At 41.1% G+C, this 17,072-nt stretch overlaps 2 protein-coding genes across 2 annotated transcripts in view; one reads left to right on the top strand and one right to left on the bottom strand.

Annotated features, from left to right (window-relative positions):
- The window catches only part of LOC136261104 (uncharacterized), a 39,531-nt gene that overhangs the window by 300 nt on the left and 22,159 nt on the right, over window positions 1-17,072 (top strand). Inside the window, exons 2-3 of the mRNA XM_066055074.1 lie at window positions 8-189; window positions 246-386. Of these exons, the coding sequence (XP_065911146.1) occupies window positions 8-189; window positions 246-254 (191 nt within the window). The 3' untranslated portion in view covers window positions 255-386. The remainder of the gene's footprint in view (window positions 1-7; window positions 190-245; window positions 387-17,072) is intronic.
- Window positions 7,813-16,341, bottom strand: LOC136261103 (uncharacterized). Its single transcript, XM_066055073.1, has 30 exons — window positions 16,273-16,341; window positions 16,034-16,153; window positions 15,821-15,971; window positions 15,417-15,690; window positions 15,200-15,367; window positions 14,855-15,146; window positions 14,663-14,791; window positions 14,476-14,517; window positions 14,407-14,427; window positions 14,156-14,218; window positions 14,031-14,093; window positions 13,916-13,966; window positions 13,799-13,861; window positions 13,674-13,736; window positions 13,557-13,601; window positions 13,432-13,494; window positions 13,325-13,381; window positions 13,200-13,262; window positions 13,077-13,139; window positions 12,955-13,014; window positions 12,830-12,892; window positions 12,715-12,768; window positions 12,590-12,652; window positions 12,474-12,527; window positions 12,349-12,411; window positions 12,234-12,296; window positions 11,870-11,932; window positions 11,764-11,817; window positions 11,652-11,711; window positions 7,813-8,082 (listed from the first exon to the last, which is right to left on the bottom strand). The coding sequence occupies exons 3-30, from the start codon at window positions 15,892-15,894 to the stop codon at window positions 7,877-7,879; spliced, it is 2,397 nt and encodes a 798-aa protein (XP_065911145.1). The 5' UTR covers window positions 15,895-15,971; window positions 16,034-16,153; window positions 16,273-16,341; the 3' UTR covers window positions 7,813-7,876.

Here is a 17,072-nt window from a genome sequence, read left to right as displayed (position 1 = left end):
TGTGTAGATTATCCTCCACCAATAGTAGAGGAGACTTGTCACCATAATGACACTGGTGATTTTGTGACACACAACATCTCATGGCGTGTAGAGGGTAGTGTCCTCAACTATGTGTTTGCTGATAACATTGCTTACTGGCTGTTAAGCGGAGGGTGTCACTACCCAATGGCTCAGTTGCAGCCATCACTGGTATAGAAAGATAGAAATACTTAGATGGTTTATTACAGAGTTGTGTTTCAATACAGGATCACTGACATATGGGAACTATTGGTTACGTCAGTTACCAATTAATACAACATGTAACATCTCTATCAGTTACTCAATTGTTTGTGTGTCAAAACCATATCCTACATCATTCAATGTGCCTTGTAACTACACTACCAATGGTAAGTGTACTTTAGTGTAATCTAGTGTTGACAGCATATATATTATAAAGTTTTAGCTTACCGTATGGAGGGAAACTTTGGCGCTGTTAAAATTTGGCGAATGACCATTAGACCTGGCTCAAAATGAGGTATAGCAATGTGGAAAATGGAGCAAGTGATACCAGTTACGGAGATAACAAGGCAACAGAGGATTAATCGCATGCAGGAATATAAGGGCAGGGATCAACAAAGTGTTTACAACAGGCAACAGTGGGTAACAGCAGGCAACAGGGGGTAACAGCAGGCAACAGTGGGTAACAGCAGGCAACAGAGGGTAACAGCAGGCAACAGTGGGCAACAGAGGGTAACACCAGGCAACAGTGGGTAACAGCAGGCAACAGAGGGTAACAGCAGGCAACAGTGGGTAACAGCAGGCAACAGAGGGTAACAGCAGGCAACAGAGGGTAACAGCAGGCAACAGAGGGTAACAGCAGGCAACAGTGGGTAACAGCAGGCAACAGAGGGTAACAGCAGGCAACAGAGGGTAACACCAGGCAACAGTGGGTAACAGCAGGCAACAGTGGGTAACAGCAGGCAACAGTGGGTAACAGCAGGCAACAGTGGGTAACAGCAGGCAACAGAGGGTAACAGCAGGCAACAGAGGGTAACAGCAGGCAACAGTGGGTAACAGCAGGCAACAGAGGGTAACGGCAGGCAACACTGGGTAACAGCAGGCAACAGAGGGTAACAGCAGGCAACAGAGGGTAACACCAGGCAACAGAGGGTAACAGCAGGCAACAGAGGGTAACACCAGGCAACAGTGGGTAACAGCAGGCAACAGTGGGTAACAGCAGGCAACAGTGGGTAACAGCAGGCAACAGTGGGTAATAGCAGGCAACAGTGGGTAACAGCAGGCAACAGTGGGTAACAGCAGGCAACAGAGGGTAACAGCAGGCAACAGCAGGCAACAGTGGGCAACAGAGGGTAACACCAGGCAACAGAGGGTAACAGCAGGCAACAGAGGGTAACAGCAGGCAACAGTGGGTAACAGCAGGCAACAGTGGGTAACAGCAGGCAACAGTGGGTAACAGCAGGCAACAGTGGGTAACAGCAGGCAACAGTGGGTAACAGCAGGCAACAGTGGGCAACAGAGGGTAACACCAGGCAACAGTGGGTAACAGCAGGCAACAGTGGGTAACAGCAGGAAACAGAGGGTAACAGCAGGCAACACTGGGTAACAGCAGGCAACAGTGGGTAACAGCAGGCAACACTGGGTAACAGCAGGCAACAGAGGGTAACAGCAGGCAACAGTGGGTAACAGCAGGCAACAGTGGGTAACAGCAGGCAACAGTGGGTAACAGCAGGCAACAGTGGGTAACAGCAGGCAACAGTGGGTAACAGCAGGCAACAGTGGGCAACAGAGGGTAACACCAGGCAACAGTGGGTAACAGCAGGCAACAGTGGGTAACAGCAGGAAACAGAGGGTAACAGCAGGCAACACTGGGTAACAGCAGGCAACAGTGGGTAACAGCAGGCAACAGTGGGTAACAGCAGGCAACAGAGGGTAACACCAGGCAACAGTGGGTAACAGCAGGCAACAGAGGGTAACACCAGGCAACAGTGGGTAACAGCAGGCAACAGAGGGTAACAGCAGGCAACAGTGGGTAACAGCAGGCAACAGTGGGTAACAGCAGGCAACAGTGGGTAACAGCAGGCAACAGTGGGTAACAGCAGGCAACAGTGGGCAACAGAGGGTAACACCAGGCAACAGTGGGTAACAGCAGGCAACAGTGGGTAACAGCAGGAAACAGAGGGTAACAGCAGGCAACACTGGGTAACAGCAGGCAACAGTGGGTAACAGCAGGCAACAGAGGGTAACAGCAGGCAACAGAGGGTAACAGCAGGCAACAGTGGGTAACAGCAGGCAACAGTGGGTAACAGCAGGCAACAGTGGGTAACAGCAGGCAACAGTGGGTAACAGCAGGCAACAGTGGGTAACAGCAGGCAACAGTGGGCAACAGAGGGTAACACCAGGCAACAGTGGGTAACAGCAGGCAACAGTGGGTAACAGCAGGAAACAGAGGGTAACAGCAGGCAACACTGGGTAACAGCAGGCAACAGTGGGTAACAGCAGGCAACACTGGGTAACAGCAGGCAACAGAGGGTAACAGCAGGCAACAGTGGGTAACAGCAGGCAACAGTGGGTAACAGCAGGCAACAGTGGGTAACAGCAGGCAACAGTGGGTAACAGCAGGCAACAGTGGGCAACAGAGGGTAACACCAGGCAACAGTGGGTAACAGCAGGCAACAGAGGGTAACAGCAGGCAACAGTGGGTAACAGCAGGAAACAGAGGGTAACAGCAGGCAACACTGGGTAACAGCAGGCAACAGTGGGTAACAGCAGGCAACACTGGGTAACAGCAGGCAACAGAGGGTAACAGCAGGCAACAGTGGGTAACAGCAGGCAACAGAGGGTAACAGCAGGCAACAGTGGGTAACAGCAGGCAACACTGGGTAACAGCAGGCAACAGAGGGTAACAGCAGGCAACAGTGGGTAACAGCAGGCAACAGTGGGTAACAGCAGGAAACAGAGGGTAACAGCAGGCAACACTGGGTAACAGCAGGCAACAGTGGGTAACAGCAGGCAACACTGGGTAACAGCAGGCAACAGAGGGTAACAGCAGGCAACAGTGGGTAACAGCAGGCAACAGTGGGTAACAGCAGGCAACAGAGGGTAACAACAGGCAACAGTGGGTAACAGCAGGCAACAGAGGGTAACAGCAGGCAACAGAGGGTAACACCAGGCAACAGTGGGTAACAGCAGGCAACAGAGGGTAACAGCAGGCAACAGTGGGTAACAGCAGGCAACAGAGGGTAACAGCAGGCAACAGAGGGTAACACCAGGCAACAGTGGGTAACAGCAGGCAACAGTGGGTAACAGCAGACAACAGTGGGTAACAGCAGGCAACAGTGGGTAACAGCAGGCAATAGTGGGTAACAGCAGGCAACAGTGGGTAACACCAGGCAACAGTGGGTAACAGCAGGCAACAGTGGGTAACAGCAGGCAACAGTGGGTAACAGCAGGAAACAGAGGGTAACACCAGGCAACAGTGGGTAACAGCAGGCAACAGAGGGTAACAGCAGGCAACAGTGGGTAACAGCAGGCAACAGAGGGTAACAGCAGGCAACAGTGGGTAACAGCAGGCAACAGAGGGTAACAGCAGGCAACAGTGGGTAACAGCAGGCAACAGAGGGTAACAGCAGGCAACAGAGGGTAACAGCAGGCAATAGTGGGTAACAGCAGGCAACAGTGGGTAACACCAGGCAACAGTGGGTAACAGCAGGCAACAGTGGGTAACAGCAGGCAACAGTGGGTAACAGCAGGAAACAGAGGGTAACACCAGGCAACAGTGGGTAACAGCAGGCAACAGAGGGTAACAGCAGGCAACAGTGGGTAACAGCAGGCAACAGAGGGTAACAGCAGGCAACAGTGGGTAACAGCAGGCAACAGAGGGTAACAGCAGGCAACAGTGGGTAACAGCAGGCAACAGAGGGTAACAGCAGGCAACAGAGGGTAACAGCAGGCAATAGTGGGTAACACCAGGCAACAGTGGGTAACAGCAGGCAACAGTGGGTAACAGCAGGCAACAGTGGGTAACAGCAGGCAACAGTGGGTAACAGCAGGCAACAGTGGGTAACACCAGGCAACAGTGGGTAACAGCAGGCAACAGTGGGTAACAGCAGGCAACAGTGGGTAACAGCAGGAAACAGAGGGTAACAGCAGGCAACACTGGGTAACAGCAGGCAACAGTGGGTAACAGCAGGCAACACTGGGTAACAGCAGGCAACAGAGGGTAACAGCAGGCAACAGTGGGTAACAGCAGGCAACAGTGGGTAACAGCAGGCAACAGTGGGTAACAGCAGGCAACAGAGGGTAACAGCAGGCAACAGAGGGTAACACCAGGCAACAGTGGGTAACAGCAGGCAACAGTGGGTAACAGTGGGTAACAGCAGGCAACAGTGGGTAACAGCAGGCAACAGTGGGTAACAGCAGGCAACAGTGGGTAACACCAGGCAACAGTGGGTAACACCAGGCAACAGTGGGTAACAGCAGGCAACAGTGGGTAACAGCAGGCAACAGTGGGTAACAGCAGGCAACAGTGGGTAACAGCAGGCAACAGTGGGTAACAGCAGGCAACAGAGGGTAACAGCAGGCAACAGAGGGTAACAGCAGGCAACAGAGGGTAACAGCAGGCAACATGAAATGCTTTTATAATATTCACACCTGGGCATCTGCACCTTATTGCTTATTAATTTTAAAGTAGACTACATTAGAGCACAATCACAAAGATAATTAAACAGCTGTGCCATTGTATCTGATTGTAGCTAGGTGTCTAATGTAACTTTGGATATGTCTTTGTTTCCTGACTGGCAATCCTTTTTCAATTATGTTTGTAGCCAGGGTTTTTCAGAAGGAGCTCTGTCTATCAAAAATAACTTACAATGCACAACCCTCAGGTGGTAACAAATCTTGAGCATTTTAATGCATCTTTTATGAGGGGCGTGAGGCATCAACACCTTATTGCTTATTAATTTTAAAGTAGACTAGATTATTGCACAATCACAAAAGCTAATTATATTAATTAAACAGCTGTATCATGGTATCTGATGAGAACTAGGTGTCAAATGTAATTAACCACTAATCTATAACCATACCTGTTTGTTAGAGCTTGATATCTTCTTTCCCGGTTAAGATATGATCGATCAAAGTTTTTGTTTCCATAGGCGTCTGTAATCGAAAATATTGAAGTCCCCCAATACAGATGCCATTTTAATGCTCGTGATGTATTTGTGGATAAAGCTAATAGGTCATATTAATAGGTTCCCATAGCAGCAGGAAACCACTAAAGTTTGGGTAGTGGGAAATACATGCCTATCTAACATTACACTTGAACCATTACTAGTAAAACATGAAAATGAACTCTTTTCTATTATTTAATTAAATGCGTGGGCGGACCAATTAGCAGGACTGATATAGTGCTTAACCATGCTATTGACTCCAAACAAAGACCAAACTGTTTCTTTAAGTAAGATCTGTAAGTTTAATTCCATGCAGTGATTTCCTAAGGGAGATAAACGCAAAAACGACCAATTTTAGGCAAAAAATGGCTGTAAAGGTCACCAAAGGTAAAATCTGGGGTGGCACCCCTTCTGGCATCACTTCATGTATGCTTAGGAGTAATTGTACCAAGTTTGGTGCTTTGGACCAGCGTATCACGATTTTTGTCAAATTTTGATGTAACAGACCAGACTAGTAACCCTTGTGATTTATATTCCATATGTAGTTTATAATATATTCCAGTATAATTTTATAGGTTTTGGTTACACTGTGTGGGGTTTTGCTAGAGAATATAGTGCATTGACCACAGTGTTCCACCCCAATCACTATTGTACACTTGATATTTTCAGTGCTGCCTGGTAAAAAGGTTTTATGCATGTCACTTTAGAAATCCATAACAAAAATTTGCAATGGTATCAGGCAGGCACTAAACAGGCTTACACAAGTTCTCAGATTGGTGGTGAGTAAACCAAATTAAAGTGATCGAGGAAGAAGACAATGGCCATTTAATTATTTTATGGCAAGTAACATCATGTGCTTAAGGAAAGAAACTATTCAAGCTTTATGAAATTTTAAGAAACTGTTGTTGTACAGCAAAGCCATGCTAAACATGCTTATTGCTGCCCACTGGGATGTCTGAGCACCACTCATGTACTCTGTGTTGATGCAGGAAAATCCTGAGATAACAACCTGCAGAAGGATTGTGCAGGAGTAATGGGAAGGGACTGTAGAGCTCAAAAGTTTCACAACAGTCTGAACACCACTAAGAGAGACAAGAATTTGCTTCCCTTACTAGCAACAAGGATTCTTTCATTATACAGCTAGATAGACTGTTTTCCCATTTGGCCCCAGGCCACCAGGTACTCATGATACAACTGACTATATAATTCTTATTTTTAATTGATGGCAATACTAGAGCAAGTTAGGAAATAACAACAACGGTAAACTGGCCATAACCAGGCATCGCAGTCTTTCTGTATGTTTATGCACTGATAAAGTTATCTTAACAGATTTACTTAAGAGCACAAATGTTGTTGCTTCAGTTTGAAATGCGCTGTACTTCTGGATTGAATTAAAGCATCATATTATTCAATGCAAGACAAAAGAAGAGAATGATATCAGCCAAGCTGTGGTTGTTACAAGATTTTAGAAGAATTTAATTCTGCTCTTCATGATAATCATATCAAAGCATGTGTTACGTTTGAAGAAGCTATATCAATGCTTGACAAGTATGCAGGGGTGAATCTAGAAGCATTGTTAGGGAGCTTAATTAGGGGGGGGGGGGGGGGAAGGGAGGACAGGATAGTACAGTGCTTATTCTACTGGCAGAAAAGAATGGCAGTAACATTTGTTTCTCATACTGTACAAGCTGTTATAGCTTGGTAAAGGATGGAGACCTTTATAATTTGAGAGTATAAGTAGTTAAGATGTTTTGATGTTGGTGTGATTTTTAACTGCATGCATAATTGATTGTACGATTATAATATTCTTAGTAGCTGAATGGATTTGGTTCTGAGAAAAAAATCACCCATGCAATGCACTTTCATGTATTGTTCATAGCACTGTTTAATCTAGGACAGTTCTCTGTTGGGGGGGGGGGGGTTAGGAACTTTGGGGGTGTCCAAGTTAACACACACTGCCCATCATTTTTGGAGTTCAATGGCCACTACAAACTAACATGTCTGAAAAATAGACCAAAACTAACAACATTTTTACACTTGTCCAATTCGTGCCAAGGATAATTTAGTTATTTAAACTCGGTATCTAAAAATCAACCTGGGAGCACTTCTGACATCATTTTGTATATAAACAGTGCCCCTGGGTAGTTGTCACTCCAATTTTAGAGGGGGAAACTGAGGGGAAAACTTCCCCTCCTAACAACCCTAGATTAAACACTGGTTCATAGTACCAGCATAAATTCTCATTTCCTCCAAATAAAGCACACTGAGCATATGATTAATCCATTGTATATTTACAAAACAACATGGACTATGCTACTTGCATGTATTGCATGGGGATACCTAAACTACTTTAAGAATGTCTGGTAAATGATATCAACATGGTTAAAATCTACATTTCAATTGGCTTATCATGCACTATGCAGATAGATATCAACTGTTTTATAAATACAAATCCTGATATACAGATGTTTTATCAATACTGTTTAATAATTTGTAAGGCTTTCCATTTACATACCCTTATTTTGTTAAGTATTTGAAACCCTTTGAGATCTGGAAAGTGAGTTTAAAACAGTATGAATATTGTTGACCGCTAAGTGCTATTCTCCCCAGGCCAGGTAAGAACAAACTATCCGGTACAGTTATTCTATGTTTAATGCAGACCATACTTGATTAGCAAAATACAAACAAATAACTATTAACTGTTATAACTATTATTGTTTGCACATAGGGCAGTACCATGATGGAAGCTTTTGTGCTTCTCGTATTGTTGTAGACAGGCAGACACAGTGAAACCACTGGTCGCAACCATTGCAGCACATCATTGCAAGCTTCTTTCCTTTACGTTTGCAATAATCCGGAGGACAAATATCCTTTGATGGCTCAACTTTGCCTCTCTTCTTTTTCCTTTTTGAAGAGCCTACATTAGAATATTAGACGATCCAGTTTCACATTAGCACACAAAATCAGTGAATTTCATGTAGCACATAACATAGAGTACAGTTAAACCATAAACATAGATTAATCATAATTATATTCAAAGTGGAGATTAGACACAGCGTCCAAGTAATAGTTAGACACTCGTAGTAGGTGTTTTAGACAATTTAAAAACCTGAGATGATGTCAATAATTACCAAGGCATAGCTGAGATAATTATTTATGTCACCAGTGGATTTTTTTAAATTCGTGAAGAGACCACTACGAGTGTATAAGTGGACAATGGCAAGCAGACAGTGAGCTAGTACAGAGTGTTCATATTGTGATTACCAAAGTGTTTTAGTCACGGTTCTAGTGCTAGGGTATTCGCAACATTGTAAGGCAAAACCATAAAGTGCTATTGGAAAGTTTTACTTGATAAAGTTTGTACTGATTTAGGCTTGAAGTGTCTGGGATGTGGGGAGAATGGTAGTGAATGGGAATGCCAGACAAGCTAGCTAGTATTACAGATTGATGAATGGCTACCATATGGCTGTGTATGCTATAACCACTGAATTATATGGCTTAGTTATTAGCCTGCTACCACGATGATTGATTCAGCCAACAGAAAGCAAGCGTACCTTAGTGTGATCTCTTCTTTACAATTGTGTTCACAATCGCTTGGTGTGTGCAAATGTGCAAAATATAAAGTGTCCACAACAGCTAATTGTATTATTATGGGTCTCACTGTGGTTGTAAACAAGGCCACGTCTCTTACCAATAAGAGACCTGCTACCAAATGTCTTTGTGAATAATACACTAACACACATCAAAGGAAACACTGCATACCATTGTCTAATGAGAGATAGTCATGCTTTGAATGTGTGTGAAGTTTCTGTGATTTGTCCAAGGCAGTGATTTTATTGTAGTATAACAAAAATGAATTTTAATTTATGCATGAGCTATCATTGCCATATTTTTTTTCAGTAAAGAGAATAGAAACTGCAGTATTGTAGCAGTGTTCAAGAATTGAAACATGACTCTAAAAACAAGAGTGAAAAAAGACATAATTCAAGCTTTTAATATGAATGACCAAAGGATTTTTAATAGTCACATGTTGTTAATCTAGAAGATATGTGTAGATTCTTTAACAGATTCTTCAGTTATAGTTAAACCTATAACCACAAGTAGAATATCATTATTAACCAAAGCTGAGTGCAATGAGGCTGAGGTGTTATAACTAAGAAAATATCCTATGAGTGCTGGTGGGATTCAGTGGCGGATCTAAGATTTTTTAAAGGGGATTTCTGAACGTAAAATAATTGTTTAAAAATAATGAAGTATCGAAGGACATGGCTCAAGAAAACTTTAGAGTTTCTGAGATTTCTGAGATTGAAATTTAGAACAGTTTTGAGTTACTTAAATTGTGAGTAAACAAGCTAGCTACGTAACTGAATTTGTGGCTAAGTTGCTGTTCTGATTGCTCTATTATAGTAGTTAGCTGACTGCACTATTTAAGTATATCGATCTGTACTTAATGCAATGGGTGGTGCCACCTAAGTAGGCTTTTGAAAGGGGGTTTCGGTCGAAACTACCGAAACCCATTTAGATCCGCCGCTGGGATTTAACTGGCTTTTATCCTATACCTGGCAGCTATTAGGGGCCTTAGGCACAAAGTTTGAAGTATATTGTGGCTTGACAATGGTAAACAATACAAACTAAAGCCACACATGTCTTGCCACATGTTTACTCTTCCAGATGTTGGATAGGTAGGTAAACAGGTATTTTGTGAAATATAATGGGAGGGGGGGGTGAGCTGAACAGTGACCTGATAGAAGTGTTGATCATAGACCCTACATACAGGCTAGGAGATGCAACCTGAATGTTGCTGTGTAACTAATAGTACAGGTATACCGTATGTATATATAGAGTGTGTCATTTTCACAGATTGGTAATTCAGCATTTTCGTGGTTTTATTTTTGAGAATTGGTGATACCAGGAGCACACATAATCGCCCCGAATGTGTTCTTGCTGATACTATGGGTGATTTTTCTATTGTACAGCATAGTCTAAATCCTGTTTTTTTTTGTTATTTTCTAGGAATAAAAATTCAAGCAATCTCAAAATTTTGTATGTATACGGGGACATAATATCAAGAGTTTATAAGCACTGAAGGGTGTGACACTAGTGATTTAAGCCATCCACAAACACTTTTAACCTCTAAACCATATAGGGAAGTTATTAATATTCATTGATATTCAGTGGTTTATTGCATCATCACTTTAATCTGTTAATCATATATCATATTTGTTTTAAAGGAAGCTGTGATGAGTTAGGAGGGAGTCTGAACAGCTTAGAAAATCATTATGAGCAAGCTCTCTCTGACGTAGTGGAGAACAATAGAACTTTATTGAAACCACACTTTCTAAGCTTGATCTACTGCGTAACTTCAACACATGCTATTTATGGCTACCTGTAATGTAAACCCAAGACCACAGCTGACATAACAGTGACTGCCCTGGTCTGCCCAGGTGGTTAACACACTCTATATTAAGATACATTGCATTCAACAAAAGATATAGCACAAATATATCTTGAGTGTCATGTTTCATTGCACTGTGTGGTGCTCAAAGGAGGATATCGATGTTGTCAAAGTTGGGTTGTCCAAAATTTATGTCGGTAGTAAACCCCCAGTTGAAAATATAGTGTCAGGAGATTGGGTATTTCAGAAGCATTTGTGCCTGACTGTTCTATTAGGGTGACAGAAATTAGGAAAGGGCTTAGCCCTCCCCCCTTAATCCACCCATAATTTTTGCTAATGTACAAAGGAAATAATTAATATGTCCTTTTTTTACTAAACAGTACGCATTATTCCCTGGTATTTACTAATGTAACATTTTCAATTTGATTTGTTGGACGGATAAATAATACTTGAGTTTTGCATAGACTATACAATAACATTATTATTACATAGTCAATGTTATTTGCTGCACATTGCTTTTTTGGAATTTAGCATATGATTGTATCAATGCTATAGGCAGGTCTATTTACACAGACCACCCACATCAATACCACAAAATCAATGAAAGTATAATTGCTGAAAATCAGAAGGTATGTACTGTGACAATTATGTGCCTGACTGATGGGCATTGAAGGACAAAAGGAAAGACAATCCTAAAATGCACAGATCTATCTTTAACAAAGTTTGGAAAGTTTCTGTAAATATTTTAAGAGATATAATTTAGCCAGTTTATCAATGCATCAGAAAGGTAGTGAGATACAATGTAATCTTTAATATTCAAAACATATTGGAAAGATTGAGAAGCATTTTGATAGCCTTTATTTCGGCTATGACACCTACCCAGTAGTACGGCAAAGAAAATCAAGATTGGTTTATTTTTTGTTGTTAATATTTTTAATAGACCACATAAATACCCTGTATATTTCCAGTCCCTAATATAGAGGACTACCAAACTGTAAGATAAGACAGGTCAGTATTTTTGTGTTGATTATATTAATGATACAGCTGTGCACCACGATACCATGCTATATACTTATAAACTATAAGTTTACCACTGGCTGATTGAATTGTGGGTGCTACTGAAACTGATGCAGCCAGTACAGTTGTTGACACTGTATAAAATATAAACAGGAGACTGTCTACAAAAGTATAAGATCATCTTACCACTTGTAGATGGAGGCATCAATGTTACTGGGACATTTGGCAGAGTTGTCGACACTGAGTAAAACACAAGCAGTAACAGCTAGAAAGCAATATTGAATCATCTTACCACTAGTAGATGGAACTGTTGGTGGCATCAAAGTTACTTGGACATTGGGCAGAGTTGTCGACACTGAGTAAAATATGAGCAGCAGCAGTTAGAAAGCTGTGTATACAAACATGACCCAGGCTGTGAAAAGGACTCTTATAGCCTTTTCAACTATGTAAACACCATAACCCATAACTTGGCTGGCGAATAAGATACGAGTCTACAATTTGGTCAGTGTACACTCCTAACATAGCACTAGTTGTGAATGTAATTACAAGGTGAAAGGTTAAGTCGAGCACAAGTAATGATTTGTTAAACTTGGATATTTGGAAAGGCTGTAGGAGCCCTTTTTGCAGACTGGGTCACAAATATTAAATCATCTTACCACTAGTAGATGGAAGTATTGGTGGCATCAAAGTTACTGGGACAGCTGGCAGAATTGTCGACCCTGAATAAAACACAAGCAGTAGCAGTTAGAAAGCTGTATCCGATTGTCTTACCACTAGTAGATAGAACTGTTGGTGGCACTAAAGTTACTGGGACAGCTGGCAGAGTTGTCGACCCTGAATAAAATAAAAGCAGTAACAGATAGAAAGCTGTGTAGACAAATATTAAATCATCTTACCACTAGTAGATAGAACTGTAGGTTGCACCAAAGTTACTGGCAGAATTGTCGACCCTGAATAAAACACAAGCAGTAACAGTTAGAGAGTTGTTCATATAAATATTAAATCATCTTACCACTAGTAGATGGAGATATTGGTGGTGTCAGAGTTACTGGGGCATATGGCAGAATTGTCGACCCTGAATAAAGCACAAGCAGTAGCAGTTAGAAAGCTGTGTATGCAAATATAAAATCATCTTACCACTAGTAGATGAAACTATTGGCGGAACCAAGACAGTAGGCATAGTTGTTGACACTGAGTAAAATACAGCAGCAGAAGTTAGGAAGCTGTGTAGACAAATACTAAATCATCTTACCACTGCTAGATAGAACTGTTGATGGCACCAAAGTTACTGAGACAGCTGGCAGAGTTGTTGACACTAAATAAAACACGAGCAATAGCAGTTAGAAAACTTTACATACAAATATTAAATCATAGTACCACTTGTAGATGGAGATATTGGTGGCATCAAAGTTACTGGGACATCTGACAGAGTTGTCACTGGATAAAACATGGACAACAGCAGTTAGAAAACTGTGTATGCAAATACAAAGTCATCTTACCACTAGTAGATGAAACTAATGGTGGCGCCGAAGTTACTGGGGCAGCTGACAGAGTTGTTGACCCTGAGTAAAACACGAGCAGCAGATAGAAAGTATACAAATACATGTATGAAATCATCTTACCACTAGTGGATGGAACTATTGTTGGCACCAAAGTTACTGGGACAGCTGGCAGAATTGTTGACACTGCATAAAATATGAGCAGTAGCAGTTAGAAAGCTGTGTATGCAAATACAAAGTCATCTTACCACTAGTAGATGGTGGCACCAGGACAGTTGACATAGTTGTCGACACTGAGTATAACACTAGCAGCAGAAGTTAGGAAGCTGTATAGACAAATATTAAATCATCTTACCACTGCTAGATAGAACTGTTGGTGGCACTAAAGTTACTGGGACAGCTGGCAGAGTTGTTGACACTGAATAAAACATGATCAGTAGCAGTTAGAAAGCTGTGTATGCAAATAAAAAGTCATCTTACCACTAGTAGATGGAACTAATGGTGGCACCAAAGTTACTGGGGCAGCTGGCAGAATTGTTGACACAGAGTAAAACATGACCAGCAGATAGAAAGTATACAAATATGAAGTCATCTTACCACTAGTGGATGGAAATATTGGTGGCACCAAAGTTACTGGGGCAGCTGGCAGAATTGTTGACACTGAATAAAACACGAGCAGTAGCAGTTAGAAAGCTGTGTATGCAAATACAAAGTCATCTTACCACTAGTAGATGGAACTAATGGTGGCACCAAAGTTACTGGGGCAGCTGATAGAGTTGTTGACCCTGAGCAAAACACGAGCAGCAAATAGAAAGTATACAAATATGAAGTCATCTTACCACTAGTAGGTGGCACCAAAGTTACTGGGACAGCTGGCAGAATTGTTGACACTGAATAAAACACAAGCATTAGCAGATAGAAAGTTGTGCATTTGCAAATACAGAGTTATATTACCACTAGCAGATGGAACTAACGATGGCACCAAAGTTACTGGGGCAGCTGACAGAGTTGTCGACCCTGAGTAAAACACGAGCGGTAACAGTTAGAAAGCTGTGTATGCAAAAATAAAGTCATCTTACCACTAGTGGATGGAACTATTGGTGGCACCAAAGTTACTGGGGCAGCTAGCAGAGTTGTTGACACTGAATAAAACATGAGCAGCAATTAGACAGCTGTTTAAATTGAAATAGTTATATTCCCTACTGATAGACAACCAAAGAGTTTAACACTTCCATACAGATTCTTAGATTGTTATGCACAACTTAATGTCACTCCAGGTTGTCCAAGTATATATTATCTAACCATAAAGCATATGGTTAATTGAGCTTACCAAGTGAGTCACCATCATTCTCTACAAAAGAATTATATGCAAGACTTATAATACTTGCACTAACATTACCTAGATCATCCCAATCCATATTATCCAAAAATTGTTCTGGATCTAGCAACAATCAGAATTAAAACTATGTGTTAAATTGTTAGTTCTACATAAGTACAGGTGTGTCATGTTACTGTTATAGAGTTACAGGGTTCATTACTACTATTCATACATTGTATAGTATGACGTGAGTGTGCATCAACCTTACCTTCTGTGTCAGACCTAGGATCACCTAGCAACTCAGCTATGGTGACTTGCCGGGTCGACATACTACCAGTGATTTGTGGTGTATCAGTTTCTTCTTCAACTCCAGGATGTTCTTTGTGTGGGTAGCATACTGTATATTGTTACATTACACATACTACATGTATTACCAATTCATGAAAAATTTATCACGTACCTGAGTCTAACAGCCTTAGTAATCGTTCAGATATGTTTGTTCGGGGTATTTGCAACACGCCTTTGCAAGTGGAAGTGTTGTTGCTGGTACAACGGGTGTCCTTGCATCCGGATTTCAGAAACCGGCATCCACCGTTGCTTTCCCCACCCATTTGTTTGACAGCATCTTTGATTTCCTCAAGTCGTTTCTTTGCTTCGGTATTTAGGTGCTCTCTAAGTACTGGACAATATATTGATACACATAATGTTTTAGTCTTCCTCTTGAAGGTATTTGAAAGAACCATCTGTATTACCTATAAATATATACACGTAATGATAATATAATACATATCTGCAGCTTTCTCACTTCATTTGTTGGAAGTTCCCTAATAACTTCAAGCACCTCCCATAGCACTTCTTCAACATCATTTGCTGATGTTGCACTGTGTAGTTCATTGACAATGGGGGCCCATTTCTTCACAAAAAAGTCTAGAATTTCTTCAAATGTTATAACACCTTCTATTTCATCGCAAAGCTAGAATTGCAAAGCTGAATGTTTGTAATACCTGTTAGAACACGCTTACCAGTTTCGTTGCTAAAAGGACAAGGGCATAGCCTTTCTTTGTCCGATGGTGGACATTGCTTAAATGCACTGAAATAAAAGGGAGCAACAATTCACCGATGTATCTCCTGTTCCTTGATGACAATAGGCGATCTCTTATACTTATAATATAGCCTATTGCACTGGAAGCTGCTTTCCGGTAGTCATTGTAGCTGTCTTCAATTTCAATTTGCCTCGCTTCGTCATGGATTGACAAAGGTTCGAAAAAAGGAACATGGACAATCCTTTGAGCTTTTCTACAAAAAAAAATATGGGTATGCCATACTCTGGTGGTAGATCATAGGCATGCATACATACATGGTGGTATCTCTTTACTGGTCGTGCATATATACATGTTTTTATACACATTGTGAAACTAGAGCTAACCTTTGTGTTTCAGCAAATGCAGTATTCGCAGTGACTATAATCCCTGCTTTGTGCTTTGTTTCCCCCCCTTGCATAGTAGTTGTTGAAAAATCATTGAATAGTTCTACCGTCAATTCTTCAAACTTCTTTGTACTGTTGATGTCGTCTACCACTATTTATATATACGTACTCAGAATACCGATTGTTACCGTACACAAAGTTAGCTAAACTTACCCACAGGTATCGTTGAAATTGATGCATGGTTAACTATGCTGGCAGTACTCAACCTTGCCGAGAATACATGTTGAGCAGCTCCAAAGGTACCCAAAATATTCTTAGCTGTTGTAGATTTCCCTTAAAACATACAAAAATATAAGTTAGTAATTTTGATATATTTTAAGCACGATAAACATGCTTGCTTATATGCATAGCTATCTGCATACAATTCATTGTAGTGAAATTATTTTATATACCTGTTCCAGAATGTTTGCTGTAGCAAAGAATAATCGGACAATCATCTTGTACCTCTTTCAGAGCTTCTGAATGAATAACTACTAGGCTTCCTGCATGTGCAATGAATGAGCTGATAAAATTGTTGGATAGGCCTTCTTTTTCAGCAGTTATTAGTTGAACGAGAGAGTTGGTACCAAGGGGTAATTCAATTTTTAGTTCTTGAAGTTGTGTCCCATGATGACAGTACCCAGAATACCTGCAAGAAGAGCACTTGGTTTTTACTGTCAGAACATGTATAAGCTGTATTCTAAATAAAACATTTATTCATGTTATATCATCATGATCAGTATACAAATAAACTTTAACCTATAACACGATAGTTAAAATGCAATGTTGACATTTGTTACCAAATTTTTGAAAATCCCTTATATTGGTGTGCTTGAATTAATAGGAATTTTTGTGTTTAGTGAAGTACTGAGGAAAGCATATAGTGCAATTTTAAAAGATACTTCAAACATTTAAAACAATGAAAATTGTTCACAATCATTTACAGGCAGATATGCATTAAAAGCAAGCTGTTTTATAGGTAATATTTCTGGTGTCAAAACACAGCCATGTGATTGATATACAGTCACATTTACAGTCATATTTTATTATGATTTCATGAGTTCTATATGTGAATGGCTATTTGAAAACCTCTTCTAAAATTATATTTTTTGACTATTCATACAGAGCTAGTCATACAGCATTGGTAACTAAATACAAACCAATAGTATTTCTGGTCTTCCAATGGAATCAAGTCTCCTGAGCTATTGACTTG

This window comes from Dysidea avara, chromosome 7 (assembly GCF_963678975.1).
Source record: "Dysidea avara chromosome 7, odDysAvar1.4, whole genome shotgun sequence".
Classification (NCBI taxonomy): Eukaryota; Metazoa; Porifera; class Demospongiae; order Dictyoceratida; family Dysideidae; genus Dysidea; species Dysidea avara.
Note: the sequence above shows the minus strand (reverse complement) of the source record. Positions and strands in the feature narration are given on the sequence as shown.